Below are 16,027 nucleotides of genomic sequence, written 5' to 3'. Positions count from 1 at the left end.
GAGAGAGATCAGCAAAGGCCAATATCTGGGCCCAGCCACAGAAGGAAACTGCCCCTGCTTCCTTTTTCTACCTCTCACTTCTCTCTCTCCCAGAGCCCAGTGAGGTTGGAGATTTTGAGTTGAACTTTACTGGGGGTATTCCTGGCCCAACAAGCCAGGACCTGCTGTGTGAAATCAAAGACTCACCCTCACCAGTGGTGTTACACATCGAAGCGGCCTTTAAGGTGCGGGGGGTGGGGGGAGACACTGGCCAGCTGGTTGGGCCCAGAAAGGCAGCAGGGGTAGGTTGGGTGACAGAGCCTATTCCCAGGTTGCCCAGTGACAGGTCCCTTCGGGTGTCTCAGGGGCCTACTGTTGTCATCAACATCTCAGCCCTTCAGTTTGGTTTGCTCCGTCTGGGACAGAAAGCCACAAACTCCATTCAGATCCAGAATATCAGCCAGCTCCCAGCCATGTGGCACATGAAGGAGAGCACAGTCTGCCTGGAAGAAAGGCATGATGATGTAAGTCAGGGCCTGCTGGCTCCAGTGGTGTCCCATCCCTACCCCATGAGCTGATTTACCTGTGCTATGTCTGAACTTTGAAACTGGTGCTGTGTATTCAGAGCTTTGAGTCTGGAAAGGGAAAAGTCCACTTATTGACTTTTGCCTGGCAGTATCCCCATATTCTCCTCATCACTGAGGCAGTTGGGATCCTTTCTACAGCAGAATTTACCTACTAGTTTTTCCTGTTTCTTTCTCTACCATTTGATACAGAAATAGGGCATGGGTTTCTCCCTCTGTCAGAGCAGCCTGAATTAGGAAGAAAATGGGCAGCTGCATTTGGGTATGTAGAGGGAGGGCCTCCAAGGCTGCTGGTTCCAAGGCCTGGGAGGGGCATGTCTGCCAGGCTCACCCCAAAGATAGCAATCATCAGGAGACTGTGCCTGCAGGTAGAGTACCTTGTACCTGGGCAGGGGCTTGTGGGCTAAACCAGAAGGCTCAAAACAGAAAATTCCATTCAAATAGCTTCACTTCCACCCAGATAGCTTCTTTCTTTCTCTTTCTTTGTTTCTTTCCTCCTTTCTTTCCCTCCCTCTTTCGTTTCCTTTGTTCACTGAAACCAATGATCTCTGCTGGGACATGCGAGTTGTAACTGCACTTGTGAGACCCTGGCCAACTCTTTCTTGGTGGAATTACCCTCCCTTCCACTGCTTCCTACCAAGGTCCCTTTCCTGCTTGCCCACTTGTCCTCCGAATTGGAATGCTGCACACTACTCCTTCCACATTAAGAAGCCAAGGGAATATAGTAACAGCCATACCTACTTCTTAATTACCAATGTGATTTTCCTTTTTTCCAGGACTTTTCCTTTTCAACCAGAAGCCTTGCTCCTTTATCCACTGTCTTACTTCTCTATCAGGGCTTCTCTATCACGACTTTGAACTTGTGTCAGTTTGCATCAGATTGCCAACACCATGGCCAAGAATCATTGTCCTGTACCCTGTGCACAGGCCTGGAGTTAGTGCAGGTTCATTGGTGCTCCAGCTTGGATCCGAGAGCCAAAGAGGGCTGGGTCTGGAGCTAAGGGGATGGGCTGGTATCACAGTATTTTTGGTGTTCACATTATTTTTAGACAGAAACTCTTTCTTCAAATTAAGCCTTATGTAGAAGCCCAATATGTAGAATGAGGTGTAACTGCTCTGGCCACCCAGAAACTCTTGCTAGGCAAATCCTATCTTATCCTGCCTCTCCCCACACCCCGGTTCCCTGTCTAAGTGATTCCCCAGAGCACAGCTGGAAATTCAAATCTCAGCCAACCTCCTCGTGTGACAGAGACTGAGGCCCAGGGAGGTACGGGTTTCCCCCACAGGGTCACATATTTAATGGGTAGTGGAATCAGATCACGGCCCAATTCTCTAATTGCCAGTCTGTGCTTTTTCCCCACTATTAAGAATAACATCACTTTATAATTGAAATAATCAATTTTATAATATTTTAAGATTAGATCATAATTGAGGATGTCAGGAGCCATATCTCTGCAGTTCTCTGCACTCTATTATTTTGAGTTCTCAAAAATAATGTTGGGATTTGGGGTTTTTTAGAAGCTCTCAGGTCAGCATGATGCCAGAGAGCCCTGGGCATTCTCAGAGAAGTTGAGACATCAGCCAGGGGCTGGCATCATAGGGGTTTATGACTCAGCCATGGGAAAGAGTTCAAGGACTAGTCAGTGTGTACAGCCAAAAAGTTTAATAAGCTCAATCCCAGAGAACTCTGGGAGTTCTTGGCTTGATGCCAGGGAGCCCCAGGAATTCTAAGCTTGATGTCAGAGACCCCCAGGAGTTCTTGAAGAAGCTGAGACCTCCACCAGGGGCTGGCTCCAGGAAGGTTCTTGACTCAACTGCAGGAAAGAATTCAAGGGCCAGATACTGCCAAGGAATCCAAGGGCTAGTAAGTATGTACAGTCGTAGAGTTTAATGTGTAGTGAAAGTATATGCTCGAAGTGGGTGAGCCCAGGCATTCTCCAAAGTAGGAGAAGCCCTCTTGAGGCCAGGATCCTTGCATTATTAAGGACTTGGAGGGGCCTTTCCCCGTTTGATTATGCTAATAAGGGATTGATGAACTACACTTTTCATTGGTTCTTTTCAGGTGCCAACCTGAGTGAGGGCTCCGTGTAAGAGGGCTAGGTGTGGGTGCACCAAAAGGGTGTTTTTGTTATGGGTTTTTGAATCACTTCCCACTTTCTCCTTCCCTATCTGTCTACCTCAAGGCGACCCACAACTACTGAAACCCAGCCACAAACTACAGCCACATCCCCAAGGTTCCAAGAGAGATGCACATAAGGAACAAAGACAAGAGAAAGCAAAGGGATCTCCTTATCTGCTGAGTTTGGGCTCCAAACCTCAATGCCTGAGCCCTGGCAAGCCCTCTTTTTCTATGACAGTTAGGCCTGAGAGTCCTGCAGTGAAGGCCAGCGCATAGGACCCAAGGCTGCCTGGGTGGGAGATGGGACAGGAAAGGGCAGGCCAGACTCCCAAATCACACATGTGGGTAAAAGATAGGAGGTGGACAGGCTGGTCTCCAGCCAGGTGTGGCCCTGGCACTCATTGTCTTGGTCTCATGGAATGGAGAGACCAAGGAAAGGGATAACTTTAACTCCTGAGTGTGATCTTTCAGTGTCCTGTGATGCACCCACTAGCCAGCTTGGCCCTTCTGGGTGGCCCTTTGCACACAGCCTTGGGCTCTGTGCATTCTTGCTTTTAAGGTTTCACCTCCTTGGCGCTGATGGAAGGGATGGGCTGGACTTCACTGGAGGCTTCTCACACCTAACTGTCATAGAAAAAGAGGGCTTGCCAGAGCTCAGGCATTGGAGTTTGTGGTCCAAGCTCAGCATATAAGGAGACCCCTTTGCTTTCTCAGTCATGAGTGCCCCTCCTGTCAGGCAGGACCAGGAGAAAGAATGAAGAGAGTCCTCCCCAGATACGGATAATCTTCTTCCTTGGCTTTTCCTTTTGTCTGGTGCCTGGTAAAGGGGAGGGGCTGGACCTGCCTAGGGTAAATGAGCCCTAGCCTGTGGGGAGATGTGGCAGTAGGTATGGGGAAGAGACCATGTGGGTACAGAGGAGAATTTGTGGCATCATAGAAGCTCCCCACCACCCCTATGGTCCTGTGACCCTGGTGGCTCTCCTCGGTTGAAGTCATGAGTCCTGACCCATGTCTGCTCAGCAGGGCCACTGCACCTCCTCCACATGGCACACAATCTCCTCCTCCTCCCCCTGCTGGAGCCTCCACCTGGCTGCCTCCCCACCCCTCCACCCCCCACCCCCATGGTGCCTCCTTCTGCCTTCTACCTCGCAGATCTGGGCCTGTGCCTGGCGCTTCCATCTCATATATTGCTTTAACTTAGAGACTCAGTTTTTACAGTCAGTCTAGAGACTTGCTCAGCTGTGGCCCCCCATCTGCTTGCTTCCTTTAGTATCATAAATGGCTCTTGGAAGAGTTGGGGGCAGCTTGGGGACAACCTGGTTGGGCACAACCAGCACCCAGTTCCTCTACAATTCCAAGGTATGACCTCCCATTCAGGTGTCTCCCTTCAACATTGAACCCTCGAATGGCCAGCTTTACCCTCTTGGGGAGTGCAAAGTGAACGTCACTTTGGAGGCCTTGCAGTGCCAGACTCTGCACACTGTCCTGGAGCTGGAGGTGGAAAATGGGAACTGGAGGTAAGGGGTGGGAGAGCCATTGCAATAAACGTTATGCATATTCACAGTATATTTGTTTATACTATGCATAATCATATATTTGTATAGAGACATTCTGAATTTTAGAGTATTAATATGTGTTTATTCTATAAAATTTGGAAATTACAGAAAGGAAAATTAAGAAGACCTATAATCCATCACCCAGAAATAATTCACTGTTTGGAATATTCCAATAATTCTATGGGGAATTTCCTTCTTGTGTATATGTGTGTGTGTGTTATCACTGTCAATTTAATATGGAGTTATGGAACATAGTTTTCATTTATGTTTTATTGATTTTGATTTTTTTATACTTCTATGAAATACCTGTTCCCTTCTTTCCCCCTTGTTTCACTTGGGGTGGGTTTTTTCCCCCTTCCTTATTGATTTGTTGTATGAAATGTAAATATTTTGCCCAATTTGTCATTTGCTTTTTCATTCTATTTATAATTTTTATAAAGCAGTTTTAAATTTTTATGTGGTCAAATCTATCAGTTGTTTCCTTTGTTTTGTTTTGTTTTTGGCATGGGCCAGCCCTGAGAATCGAACCCAGGTCTCTGGCATGGCAGGTGAGAACTCTGCCTGCTGAGCCACCGTTGCTTACCCTGTTTCCTTTGTTTTCTACTTTGAAAGCCTTTCCTACCTAAAGATCAGATTAGCCAATCACCATTCTTATAATTCTTTTTTTTAAATAATTCCTTTAAAGTTTTACTTTTCAGTTAATTTTTTCACCCATTTGCAATTCATATTGATCTTTGGTTTGAGGTAAAGAGCTAACCTAAAATTTCCCCCAATTTTTATTTATTTCCCAGCATCATCTATTGAACAATCAGTTCTTTTGCAAATGTTTTGAAATGTCACCATTTACTTATATTAAATTGGGTCTGTTTCTGGGCTTTATTTATGTGTTCGATTGATTTGTCTTCATTGGCAAGTATTTTGCTGCTTTTACTGCTGTTATTTTGATATTACTGTCTTCCTTTATTTTTATTTTTGATTTATGCTTTATATTGTTTAAAATTTGTTTTGAAAGTTGGACATTGTTCTACTTTGCTAGCTGCCGGGATGCAACATACCAGAAACAGAATGGCTTTTAAAAAGGGGAATTTAATAAGTTGCTAGTTTACAGTTCTAAGGCTGAGAAAATGTTCCAATTAAAACATTTTAAAACAAGTCTATAGAAATGTCCAATCAAAGGCATCCAGGAAAAGATACCTTGGTTCAGGAAAGCCGATTAAGTTCCAGATTTCTCTCTCAAGTGATAAGGCACATGGCGAACACAGTCACAGTTTCTCTCTCTTCTGGAAAGGCACATGGTGAACATGGCATCATCTGCTAGCTTTCTCTCTTGGGTTCCTATTTCATGAAGCTCCCTGGGAGGCATTTTCCTTCTTCATCTCCAAAGGTCGCTGGCTGGTACACTCTCTGTTTTGTGGTTCTGCAGCATTCTCTGCTCTCTCTGAATCTCTTTTGTTCTCCAAAATGTTTCCTCTTTTATAGGACTCCAGAAACCTATCAAGACCCACCCAGATGAGTGGAGACATGTCATCGCCTAATCCAGTTTAACAACCACTCTTGATTAAATCACATCTCCAGGGAGATGATGTGATTACAGTTTCAAACATACAGTATTGAATAAGGATTATTCTACCTTTATGAAATAGGATTTTTATTAAAACATGACTTTTCTGGGTACATACATCCTTTCAAACCAGCACAGACATGTTTGTTGTAAACAATTTAGAAGCATATATTATAGAAACTTAAACTTCCAACTTTACCTGTCTCCTCATCACTATTCCATATAACTCCTCACTTTCAAAGTAAATATTATTCTGTGATAAAGATCTTTCTTAACTGTTTTCTAGGCATATGTTCTGGTTTGCTAGTTGTTGGAATGCAATACACCAGAAACAGGACGGCTTTTAAAAAGGGAAATTTGTTAAGTTGCATGTTTACAGTTCTAAGACCGTGAAAATGTCCAAATTAAGGTACCAACAAGAGGTTACGTTCACCCAAGAAAGGCTGATGAAGTTCAGGGTTTCTCTCTCAGCTGGAAGGGCACATGGTCATATCTGCTAGTTTTCTCTCCAGGCTTATAGTTTCATAAAACGCCCCTGGGGGCGTTTTCTTTCTTCAGCTCCAAAGGTCTCTGGTTTAGTGGGCTCTCATGGCTCTTAAGCTTTTTCCAAAATGGTTCCTTCTTAAGGCACTCCAGTAAGCAGCCCCACCTTCAGTGGATGGAGACACATCTCCATGGAAACCATCTAATCAAAAGTTACCACCCAAAATTAGGTGGGTCATATCCCCATGGATAATCAAAAAGCTCCCACCCAAGGGTGCACAGGTGGTTCAGTGGTAGAATGCTCGTCTTTCCATGCGGGATACCAAGGTTCAATTCCAGACTATGCGCCCCACCCCCCCAAAAAAGGCAAAAAGCTCCCACCCAGCAATATTGAATGAGGATTAAAGCACATGGCTTTTCTGGGGTACACCACAGATTCAAACCAGCACATATACAGCAGATACATATTTCGTCAAAGAAATAGGACCAGGATTACCTTCACCAGAACAGGCAGACATGCTTCTACACAGAGGACACACAGATGGCACCTTGCCCTGGCTTCTTATACAGAGGTAGCATTCCATAGTTCTTTGTGGTATTTTTCTTGGCTTCTGGATTGCTGAGAGTCCAGAGCCTTGTGCTGTTGTTGAACTGTCCTAGAGCCATACAATCCCCAAGACTTTCCAAGATATGTCAGATTCTGAAGTCTCCACACCCTTGGCACCCTTCCCATCCTGGACTGCCAGGTCCACATCCTCCTGCTGAACTCTGACTGTATATGCAAAATATTTGGCTCTTCACAAGGGGAATTACAGCCCAACTCCCTCTGTGGCCTTGGAAAGCACTATCCCCACTCAGGTTGGCACTCCTGTGTTCCAGCTACCTTCCTGTGTATGCTGAGGTGCAGAAGCCTCACGTGTACCTGCAGAGCAGCCAGGTGGAGATCAGCAACCTCTACCTGGGTGTGCCCACAAAGACAACCATCACACTCATCAATGGCACGCTGTTGCCCACCCGCTTCCAGTGGGGCAAGGTGAGTAAGCCCCCACTGTCAGGCACCCAGCCCATGTGATAAGGATCGTTGCCCTCCCCACCAAGTATACCTCAGAGTAGATGCTACTCTCATCCTGTCCCTCACCCACAGTGTCCAATAAAGCTTGGCTTCTCAAAGGAGCAGCAGATCTGACCCAGTTCTTCCTTGCCCTACCATCGGGGAATTCCAGTTCCCTAAAGAAATTCCAGGATTCCCAAAAAGGAATCCTGTTGAAGATAGCTATAGCCTTCCAGCCAACATAGCCTGTGACGGACATATGTAGCTCCTGGAGACCAGCCATGGCACAGCCCCCGGGGCTGCAAGCCAAGGGAGACGAGGCCACGTCCAAGTGCATCAGACGCAGCTGCCCTCTGTTCTCCATCACCCCAGACCTCCTGGGGCAGCTTGTTTAGTCCAGACATCTCCTTGACAGTTTTTGAAGTCCATCCAGGGTGGGGAAGGAGAGGAGAAGGAACTTGTGGTTTATCCCCCAGAAGTGAGCAGCTTCCTGTTGGTCCTGCTAATGTGTGCTCAGTCTGCCAACCTCTGGCAGAGGTCGCAGCAGTGCTAAGCACTGGACATGGCTCCAATCCTGGGAACCCAGCATGTGACAGCAGGCCCACCTGTGTGTCTGCCAGCTCCTAGGGCACCAATCCGGCCTCTGCACAGTGACAGTCTCTCCCAGACGTGGCACACTGAGCCCTAGTGAGGAGCGCCAGTTGGTCTTGGAGTTGACTACTCAAACCCAGGTGAGTAAGATGGTGAGGAGCCTGAGTGGCCAGGAAGGCACCCAGCCAACTGTCTGCTCCTGTGTTCTCAGGGAGGTCCCAGCTTAGGTCCTGCTCCTGGTCCTGATGGATGGGATTTCTTGCATTTATGTCTGGGAGTCCCTATTGTGGCCTAGCCTGCTCTGTAGGGACACAAGGGCAGGTAGCCTGGAGCCAGGCCAGGATGTGCCCTGAAACCCATTGACTAGGCTCAGCCGTTGGCACCAGCTGTTCACAGTTCATTCTCTGGGAAGAACTCATATTTCCACTTTATCCAGAGATCCAGAGTAGAGCTGCTGCCCATGGTAGGTCCTGTGCTGGTGCTGCTGGAGGAGCTAATCGCTGGTCAGATTCCTTACAGGAAGGTATTCTTCCAAGAGTGGCCACAGATAGGCCTGTAGGGCAGAACATGCTCAGTGGGTAGGACTTTGCTGGCTACCCCTTTGTCGTTCTTATTGGATGATGAAACTTCTTCCTCAGAGACTTACAGACCCAGGTCCCAGTTCTTCCTGGTAAATGTGGGGCCAGGGCCATTTTTGCACAGCTAAGCTTAAACTCTGGGGTGACAGACAAATGGGCTCAGGCCACACAAAGAGCAGACCTCACTCAGAAGGATTAGATTTCTATGTGTTGGTCTTGTGGAATAAGTATCCAAAGTTTAATCTAAAAGTACTGAGTTACAGCAGCTTCATCAGAATAAATGTGTGACTTCTCCAGAACTCCACTTTTAATGGTCTCATGTGGACATGCCCCGAGGACTGGGCATACTCAGTCAGTCCTCCTGGGAGGTTAGGAGAGCTCATGAGCCAAGCCCCAAGCCTGGGCCTGTGAACAGTGGCTCACCAGAGCAACTGGGAGTCCTTCCAGACAGATGAACTGGGAGAGAGGTCGAGGCCTTTGGGTTGAGCCACGCACAGCAACCACCTCTGCTGTGGAAGACCCTCTGGACCCATCTTCTGAGGCCCTGTCCTAGGTCTTACCTATAGTGACATGACCCTGAATGGGATTTTCTCGTAGGAAATGCTGACTGATCTGGCCCTCCCTTGTCACGTGTCAGGCATGAAGAAGTCCTTGATCCTGGGCATTTCTGGGAAGCCCCAGGGCTTGCAAGTGACTATCACCATCTCTAAGGGGGACTCTGACAGCAGGTGAGCTCAGGGTTGGGGCCAGGGCCTGCAGGCTGAGGCGATCCATGAAGGACCAGCATTAGTGCCAGTCTGCTCCCGCCCGATTCCTGGCACCAGGGAAGGGCCACAGTGCTATTGTTTCCCGTTACCACCTCTTTGTGGAACAGATCTCCCTGCCCCATCCCCACCCTCTGTGTGACATGGTGTCTAGGCACATAGGACATAATAGGGGACAGGGCGGTAGGCACCTCAGAACTTCCCACACTAGGCCCAGCAGCTGGGAGAAAGGCTAGATGCCTCTCTTGCCTTGGAGCAGGCAGGAAAGGTGGGTCCATGGGGTGGTTGCTCAATGAGGAGGAGGCCTGGTTTCTGGGCAGCGCTGGGCAGGACTGGGTCAAGGGTGGCCTGTGACACAGTGCCATGGGCACGGGGCAGTGTTTTCAGTACAGAGCAGTGGCCAGGCCGCCCGGAGGAGCTCCGCCTGGACTTTGGCTCCACAGTGCCATTGAGGACCCGAGTGATTCGCCAGCTCATCCTGACCAATCACTCCCCGATCCAGACCCCTTTCACCCTCAAGTTTGAATACTTCGGGAGCCCAAAGCACAGTCTGAGCAAAAAAAACAGCCTGTAAGTCTGATTTCTTTCCAAAATAGTTTCCAGGGTAAATGGCCAGATTTACCATGGAATCTGTTTGGCTTGGATGGCCACAGGTTGGACAGTTAATATAAGAGGACACACCAAGAGGAAATTGTGCCTGCCTCCCATATCCAAGGCAGTGAGTGGGCCCGTGGGAGAGGCCTGCCCTGCTGAGGTGGAAGGCTTTGGATAAACCAGGCAACGTTGGGGCCCGTGTAGGCAGAGGGAACTGTGGGCGAAAGCGTGGCTATGAGAACATCCGTGTGTGCTCAGAGAAAAGGAAGTGTGCCAGGGCTTACACATGAGGGGTGAAGCAGGGGAGAGATCTGCTGGGGACATTCCTGTGGTCAAGAGCAGAGACAAGACTGGGAGCGCTGCTTACACGTGTGTGCACGCACACACACACACACACACACACACAGGTATTGTCAAGCCATGGAACCAGCCGGTTCTAGCTCGAGAGGACCAATTAATTAAATTTCCAGGCTTTTGGCAAGGCTGTGACTTGAAATCAGCCACGATGAGAGTATTTACACCACAGAAATCACCCAGCACTACCAGTTAGGCCTTTTTTTCCTTCTGGAGAGCCAATTTCTCAGCCCACCAGTATACAACACCTCACAGCCTAATCTCATGAGATAGTAGAGCCCAACTTAAAAAAAATTGCAGGTGTGAGTAGTGGGGAGTCATCAACAATTTCTAAGCCATGAATTTTTCCACTCCCAAAAAGGTATCGTGCACCTGATACTAGACAGATGTCAGCAGGAAGGACTGGATATGGGGAAGGGGAGGTGGGTGGCTGTACAGAAGGTTGGGCAAAAGATAAGAAGCCTGTCCTGAGTTTGTATCCAGGTGCCACCAGGGCACAGAGCCTGGATGGGGGTCCCCTGCTCTAAAGCCCTCCTGGGCTTCTTGGGAAGCAACCCCTGGGGCTACGGGTTAGTGGCCTACTGGTAGGGATGCTTTGGGCCCCTGGTGAGGGTGCACTGGGAACAGAGACCAGAAGAAGAAGGGACTTGAGCAGTTCTCCCCTGGGAGGAGTAGGCAGGCCTACTTCCCTTGGCTGGGAACCTGGTAGGGTGTTAGGTGCCATGGGAGTTGGCTCAGGTCTTGGCAAAGTCTCAGATACCTTGATGCTGTTTCTGTATCTCCATCGTGTACAGCCCTGACATACCCCCTGCCCTGCTGAAGTCAGCACGGATCCGAGAGCGCTTGGCCAAGCGAGAGCAGCTGAGTAAGAGCCACCAGGGTGGGGGCTGCTGGGCTAAGACCATGGCCTTCTGAGGATGAGGGCTAACTCCTGCCAGGGAGGGAGCCCAGGACAAAGATCTTATCTCAGTGTCTGTTCTAGCTGAGGTTTCTGAAATGATTGTGGCCCTCTGCCTGACAGTGCCCCTCTCTCTAATGAGGCTATCTCTCCACTAAATTCTACAGTCCATCCCAGACTTGATTTGGGATAGAAGGTGGCCCATAAGGGGGGATTTCCTCTGGGTTCTGGCCTCTCAGGTGAGAGAGGCTGACCTAACAGGGTCTTGAGTCAGGTGGTCCCTGGGTTCTGGGCTCCCAGGAGGAGGGCATGTTTAGCCTGACCAAAGCAAGGCTGCAGGTGGCTTATCTGAGGCTGTGCTTTGCTGCTATCTGAGGGTTTGCACCTCACTTCCAACCTGGCATCCTGAATCCACACTTCTGATTCTCCCCTAGGTTTTATGGAAAGTATGTTATCTCATGGGAAAGGAGCTGCCTTCTTTTCTCACATTTCCCAGGGCATGCTTGGGGCCTACCAGCAGCTAAGCATTGACATCATGGGCTGTGCAAACATGTGGGGCGAGTACTGGGACAACCTCATCTGCATGGTAAGGGCACAAGGCAGGCAGCAGCCTGGCATGAGGGATTGGATTGGGGGGCGGGAAGAGCCTGAACCGTAGCCTCACCTCTTCCATCACCTGACCTTCAGCCTCTCAGATCTCACTGATTTGAAAGACAGTGCCCACCAAGCTTGGGATGGGTGTTCTCATTTGCAGCAAATTCTAGAGTTGAGGATGAGACTGCTCAGGCATGAGTAGTAGAACCTTCCACATCTTTTCCCATGAGGTGCAGGTCTGGAACCACACTGAGGAGGGCAGAGAAATCAGTTAGGATGCCTGCCTGGGCCAGGAGTCCAGACAGGGAAATGGGCTACAGACCTGGGGAACAGAGAGGGGAGGGTCAGTGTTCTAGTTTGCTAGTTACTGGAATGCAATATACTAGAAATGGAATGGCTTTTTAAAAGGGGAATTTAACAAGTTATTAATTTATAGTTCTAAGCCTGAGAAAATGTCTCAATTAAGACAAGTCTGTAGAAATGTCCAATCTAAGGCATCCAGGGAAAGATACCTTGAAGGCCAATGAAGTTCAGGGTTTCTCTCTCAAGTGGAAAGGCACATGGTGAACATGGTCAGGGTTTCTCTTTTGACTGGAAGGGCACATGGTGAACATGGCATCATCTGTTAGCTTCCTCTCCAGCTCCCCAGGAAGCATTTTCCTTCTTCATCTCCAAAAGTCACTGGCCAGTGAACTCTGCTGCGTGGTTCTGTGGCATTCTCTGCTCTCTCAGAATCTCCAGGTTTCTCCAAAGTGTTTTCTCTTTTATAGGATTCCAGTAAACTGGACACATCTCCATCTATCTATTCCACTTTAATAACCACTCTTGATTGAGTCACATCTCCAGGGAGATGATCTAATTACAGATTCAAACATACAGTACTAAATAGGAATTAGAAGAAAAGACTGCCTTTACAAAATGGGATTAGGATTAAAACATAGCTTTTCTAGGTACATACATCCTTTCAAACCAGCATAGTCAGTAATAGCCTCCTAAACTCACATAGTTGCCTAGCCCCCTGGACATTTATTCATTCACTTATCAGCCCATTTATTTACTGCCCTGTATGGGTTCTTGTGTGGTCCACTGTATTACAAAGGGCACAGGGATGAATAGAATAGCAGATGATGCCTGCGAGGAACTCCTAGATTAGTATGGGGGGATGAGACGTGCATACATTCTCCTACAGTTAGTTATTGCATAGAAGATTTTCATGAGCTATTTAGTAAATTGAGGTGAATTATAATATTTGCTTTTAATTGTTTGTATTATGTATGACAAAGGGTTGACCACCTTAATATACAAAAAGTTATTTAACAGTAAGGGAAAAAAACATCTGAATAGGCATATGGTTTGAGGAGGCAAAACAGAAAGATAAATACAGATGGCCAATGAATATAGGAAATATGTCACTATCACTAGTCGTTAAAGAAATACATATTAGAAGAACAATGAAATACTAGCTTTTGTCAGATTACCGTGATTTAAAAGTTGTTAGAGAATGTACAGGGAAAGACACAGGAATGGGGGCGGTGATGGCGAATGAATACCATCTCTCTAGGGTGAACATTTTTGGAATGGTCTGGATACACGCATTTAAAATTTCCTTTAGAAAATGAGGGAATAATATACAAATAACTTCATACCATATTACTTCCCAGCTTTGTTTATAATAGGAAAAAAGGAAAGGAAACAACCTAAGCATCCTTATCTACCCATAGAGGGTTAGATAAAAACATTGGAAGTCAACCATACATTGGAATTTTCAGTAGTCCTTTAAATAATGCTGTGAATCTCCACTGGTAAAATTGTTTACCATATTTTGTTAAGAGAAAAGAGAAGATTACAAAACAAAAATTTTAAAAGCATAATCAGTATGCTGCTGATTTATATATGTGTTTTAAGCACACAAAAAGTCTGTACAGTTGTACAGAGTCATGCTGGGAGGATAGGATTAGAAGTGATTATCACACTGTATTTTGAATTTTAAAAAACAAGCATTTATTACTTGTTATTATCAGAGAGGAACAATCACAAATTCTTTCCATTTTAAAAATACAGTAATTTGATAGAAGGGGCCATGAGATGCCAAAATGTCATGGCAAGAAAGTTCACTTCAGGCTGGGAGAGTTGTACAGACCTTGGGGAGGGATAGCAGAGATGGAAGGGAAGCCAAGGTTGAGAGGCGGGGCAGTCCCCTACCTCTGGGGTGTGTAGAGTAGACATCAGACGGTGGCACAGTGAGGCCAGGCCCAGCTGGTGGGACCCAGCTGTGGAGTTCCTGGGCTGGTTGGAGGCGTGAAGGCCTTGCCTGGAGGGAATGGGGAGCTAGATGGCAGCTGGTGATAGGAGTGACAAAGGGCTGGTGTGTTTGCAGGTGGGTGACCTGCCACCGGCTGTCATCCCGGTGCACATGGCAGTAGTGGGCTGTCCCATCAGCTCCCTGAGAGCCACCTACTACACCACTGCTCAGCCCCAGAAGGAGTCTGTCATCAGGTACCCACCCCTCAGCCTCATCCTCCACTCCTCCATAGCCCCTGAAACCCTCTGGCCTGATCTCTTCCTTCCCTTCAGCCTGGGCTGCCCAAGCTGGCTTGTTGGTCTCCACTTGGGCCAGGGCCTCTTGGAGAAGAGGAGCCTCAGGGGACACAGCTGCCATCTGCACATTCTTTATGGGTTTGGGGGGCCAGAAGTAGCCAATAGTCAGGGTGGCCTGAGGTCAGTGCCAAACCAGGGCCTCTCACATCCACTGAGCTGGGATGAGTTCAGTCAGTATTGTAATGGGGAGGGTGGGCAGTGAGTAGCCCCAAATCAATTCACAGGGCACCGCCTGGGGAAAGTCCTTCTCCCTGCCTGAGTCCCCCCACCCTCCGCCCCTGTCACTGAAGTCACTCTACCTGCAAGTTGCCCCAGGCCATGGCTGTGCTGAACCTGGTCTCCCCATCCCCAGGTTCCCCACTCAGCTCTCTGGAGGAGACACGGTCACCCGGGTTCTTCGCCTGAATAACTCCAGCCCTTGTGGTGAGACGCTCACGGGATAAGTTGGTCTCTCACTAAAGGTTGTGTCTTGTGGTGATCCAGGCTGGGAGGGAAGGTGGGGGGGGGGAGATGATGGCCCATGAGTAAGACCCAGGAGTCCAGGTGGCCTGTTGTCACTGAGGGAGGGCTCCAAAGGCCAAGATAGGGAGGTAACCTTAATTTCAGGAAGATACGAAGTTACAAATATTTTTACAATTAACATACAGAAATCTTAACCTCCTAAAATGGATATCCTAGTTAGCTTATCCATAGGCATACTTAAAAAAAAAAATCTAAGTAATCATTGTACTATGTGTTTCATAAAGCAAGGAAGGAAGAAAATCTATAATACACATATCAGAGTTATTTGAACTCTAAATAGTAACAGTATTTTAAATACCATTTGATTAACCATCAAAACTGTGTACATTCTCAAAATATCAAAAAGTTATTGCAAATATCACCTTTGCCAAAGTAGTAAGCTATATTACTAAATAATTTCAAATATTTTTTAAGAATTAATTTTATCTAATATTACTATAACTGCCAATAGTTTTTTTAACTGTTTTTAGTTGTAAAATATAATATACACACACACACACACAAAGAAAAGAAAGAAAAAAAGCAACAATTTTTAAAGCACACTTCAACAAGCAGCTACAGAACAGTTCCCAGAGTTTGTCATGGGCTACCATGCCCTCAACTCAGATTTTTCCTTCTAGATTCTCCAAAAAACTATTGGCTTTATTAGAGTCATAATAATGGAATCATACAGTATCTGACCTTTTGTATCTGACTTATTTCGCTCAGCATTATGTCTCCAAGGTTCTAGGTTTGTTTTTATTCAAAGCAGTCATCACTGATTTTCTAATGAAGTTGTATTCATTTATTGTCTGTCTGTATTACTGAAATATATGTTCCTTGAGTCAAGAAAAAAAAAAGATAGGGAGGTGACCAAGCTAATTTGGGGCTGCCAGAAAGAGCTGCTTTAGTCATTGAGGAAGGCTATGCCCTTGTTCAACACTGGGCCTCCCAATGTCCGGAGGGCCATAGACGCCCTGCTCTCACCAGGGAGACTTTGCTTAGAGACAGACACTTCCATGGGACTCCCTTTCCCGTTCCTTTGGTAGTATCTGAGCTACATGCCACGGGTTGTGCACGGCCTGGGGATACAGTGGAATTAGGACAGTGGTGTCTCTGCTGAGGCGCTTCCATCCTGACCATGGGCTGCCGGGGCCTTCAGCATGCCAGGGTAGTAGGTGGAGGAGACCCAATCCAGGCTTCCGTAGGGAGGAGCCTTTCC

At 47.4% G+C, this 16,027-nt stretch overlaps 1 protein-coding gene across 5 annotated transcripts in view; it reads left to right on the top strand.

Annotated features, from left to right (window-relative positions):
• The window catches only part of LOC143657428 (deleted in lung and esophageal cancer protein 1-like), an 85,179-nt gene that overhangs the window by 44,260 nt on the left and 24,892 nt on the right, over positions 1-16,027 (top strand). For 4 of the 5 annotated variants that reach the window (XM_077129795.1, XM_077129794.1, XM_077129793.1 and 1 more), the window contains exons 17-27: positions 94-224; positions 345-503; positions 4,060-4,199; positions 7,162-7,315; positions 7,954-8,064; positions 9,100-9,230; positions 9,645-9,836; positions 11,009-11,079; positions 11,547-11,698; positions 14,084-14,202; positions 14,657-14,727. In XM_077129795.1, the coding sequence (XP_076985910.1) occupies positions 94-224; positions 345-503; positions 4,060-4,199; positions 7,162-7,315; positions 7,954-8,064; positions 9,100-9,230; positions 9,645-9,836; positions 11,009-11,079; positions 11,547-11,698; positions 14,084-14,202; positions 14,657-14,727 (1,431 nt within the window). The other variant, XM_077129796.1, reaches the window with a different exon arrangement.

Source organism: Tamandua tetradactyla, chromosome 15 (assembly GCF_023851605.1).
Source record: "Tamandua tetradactyla isolate mTamTet1 chromosome 15, mTamTet1.pri, whole genome shotgun sequence".
NCBI classification, from domain to species: Eukaryota; Metazoa; Chordata; class Mammalia; order Pilosa; family Myrmecophagidae; genus Tamandua; species Tamandua tetradactyla.
Note: the sequence above shows the minus strand (reverse complement) of the source record. Positions and strands in the feature narration are given on the sequence as shown.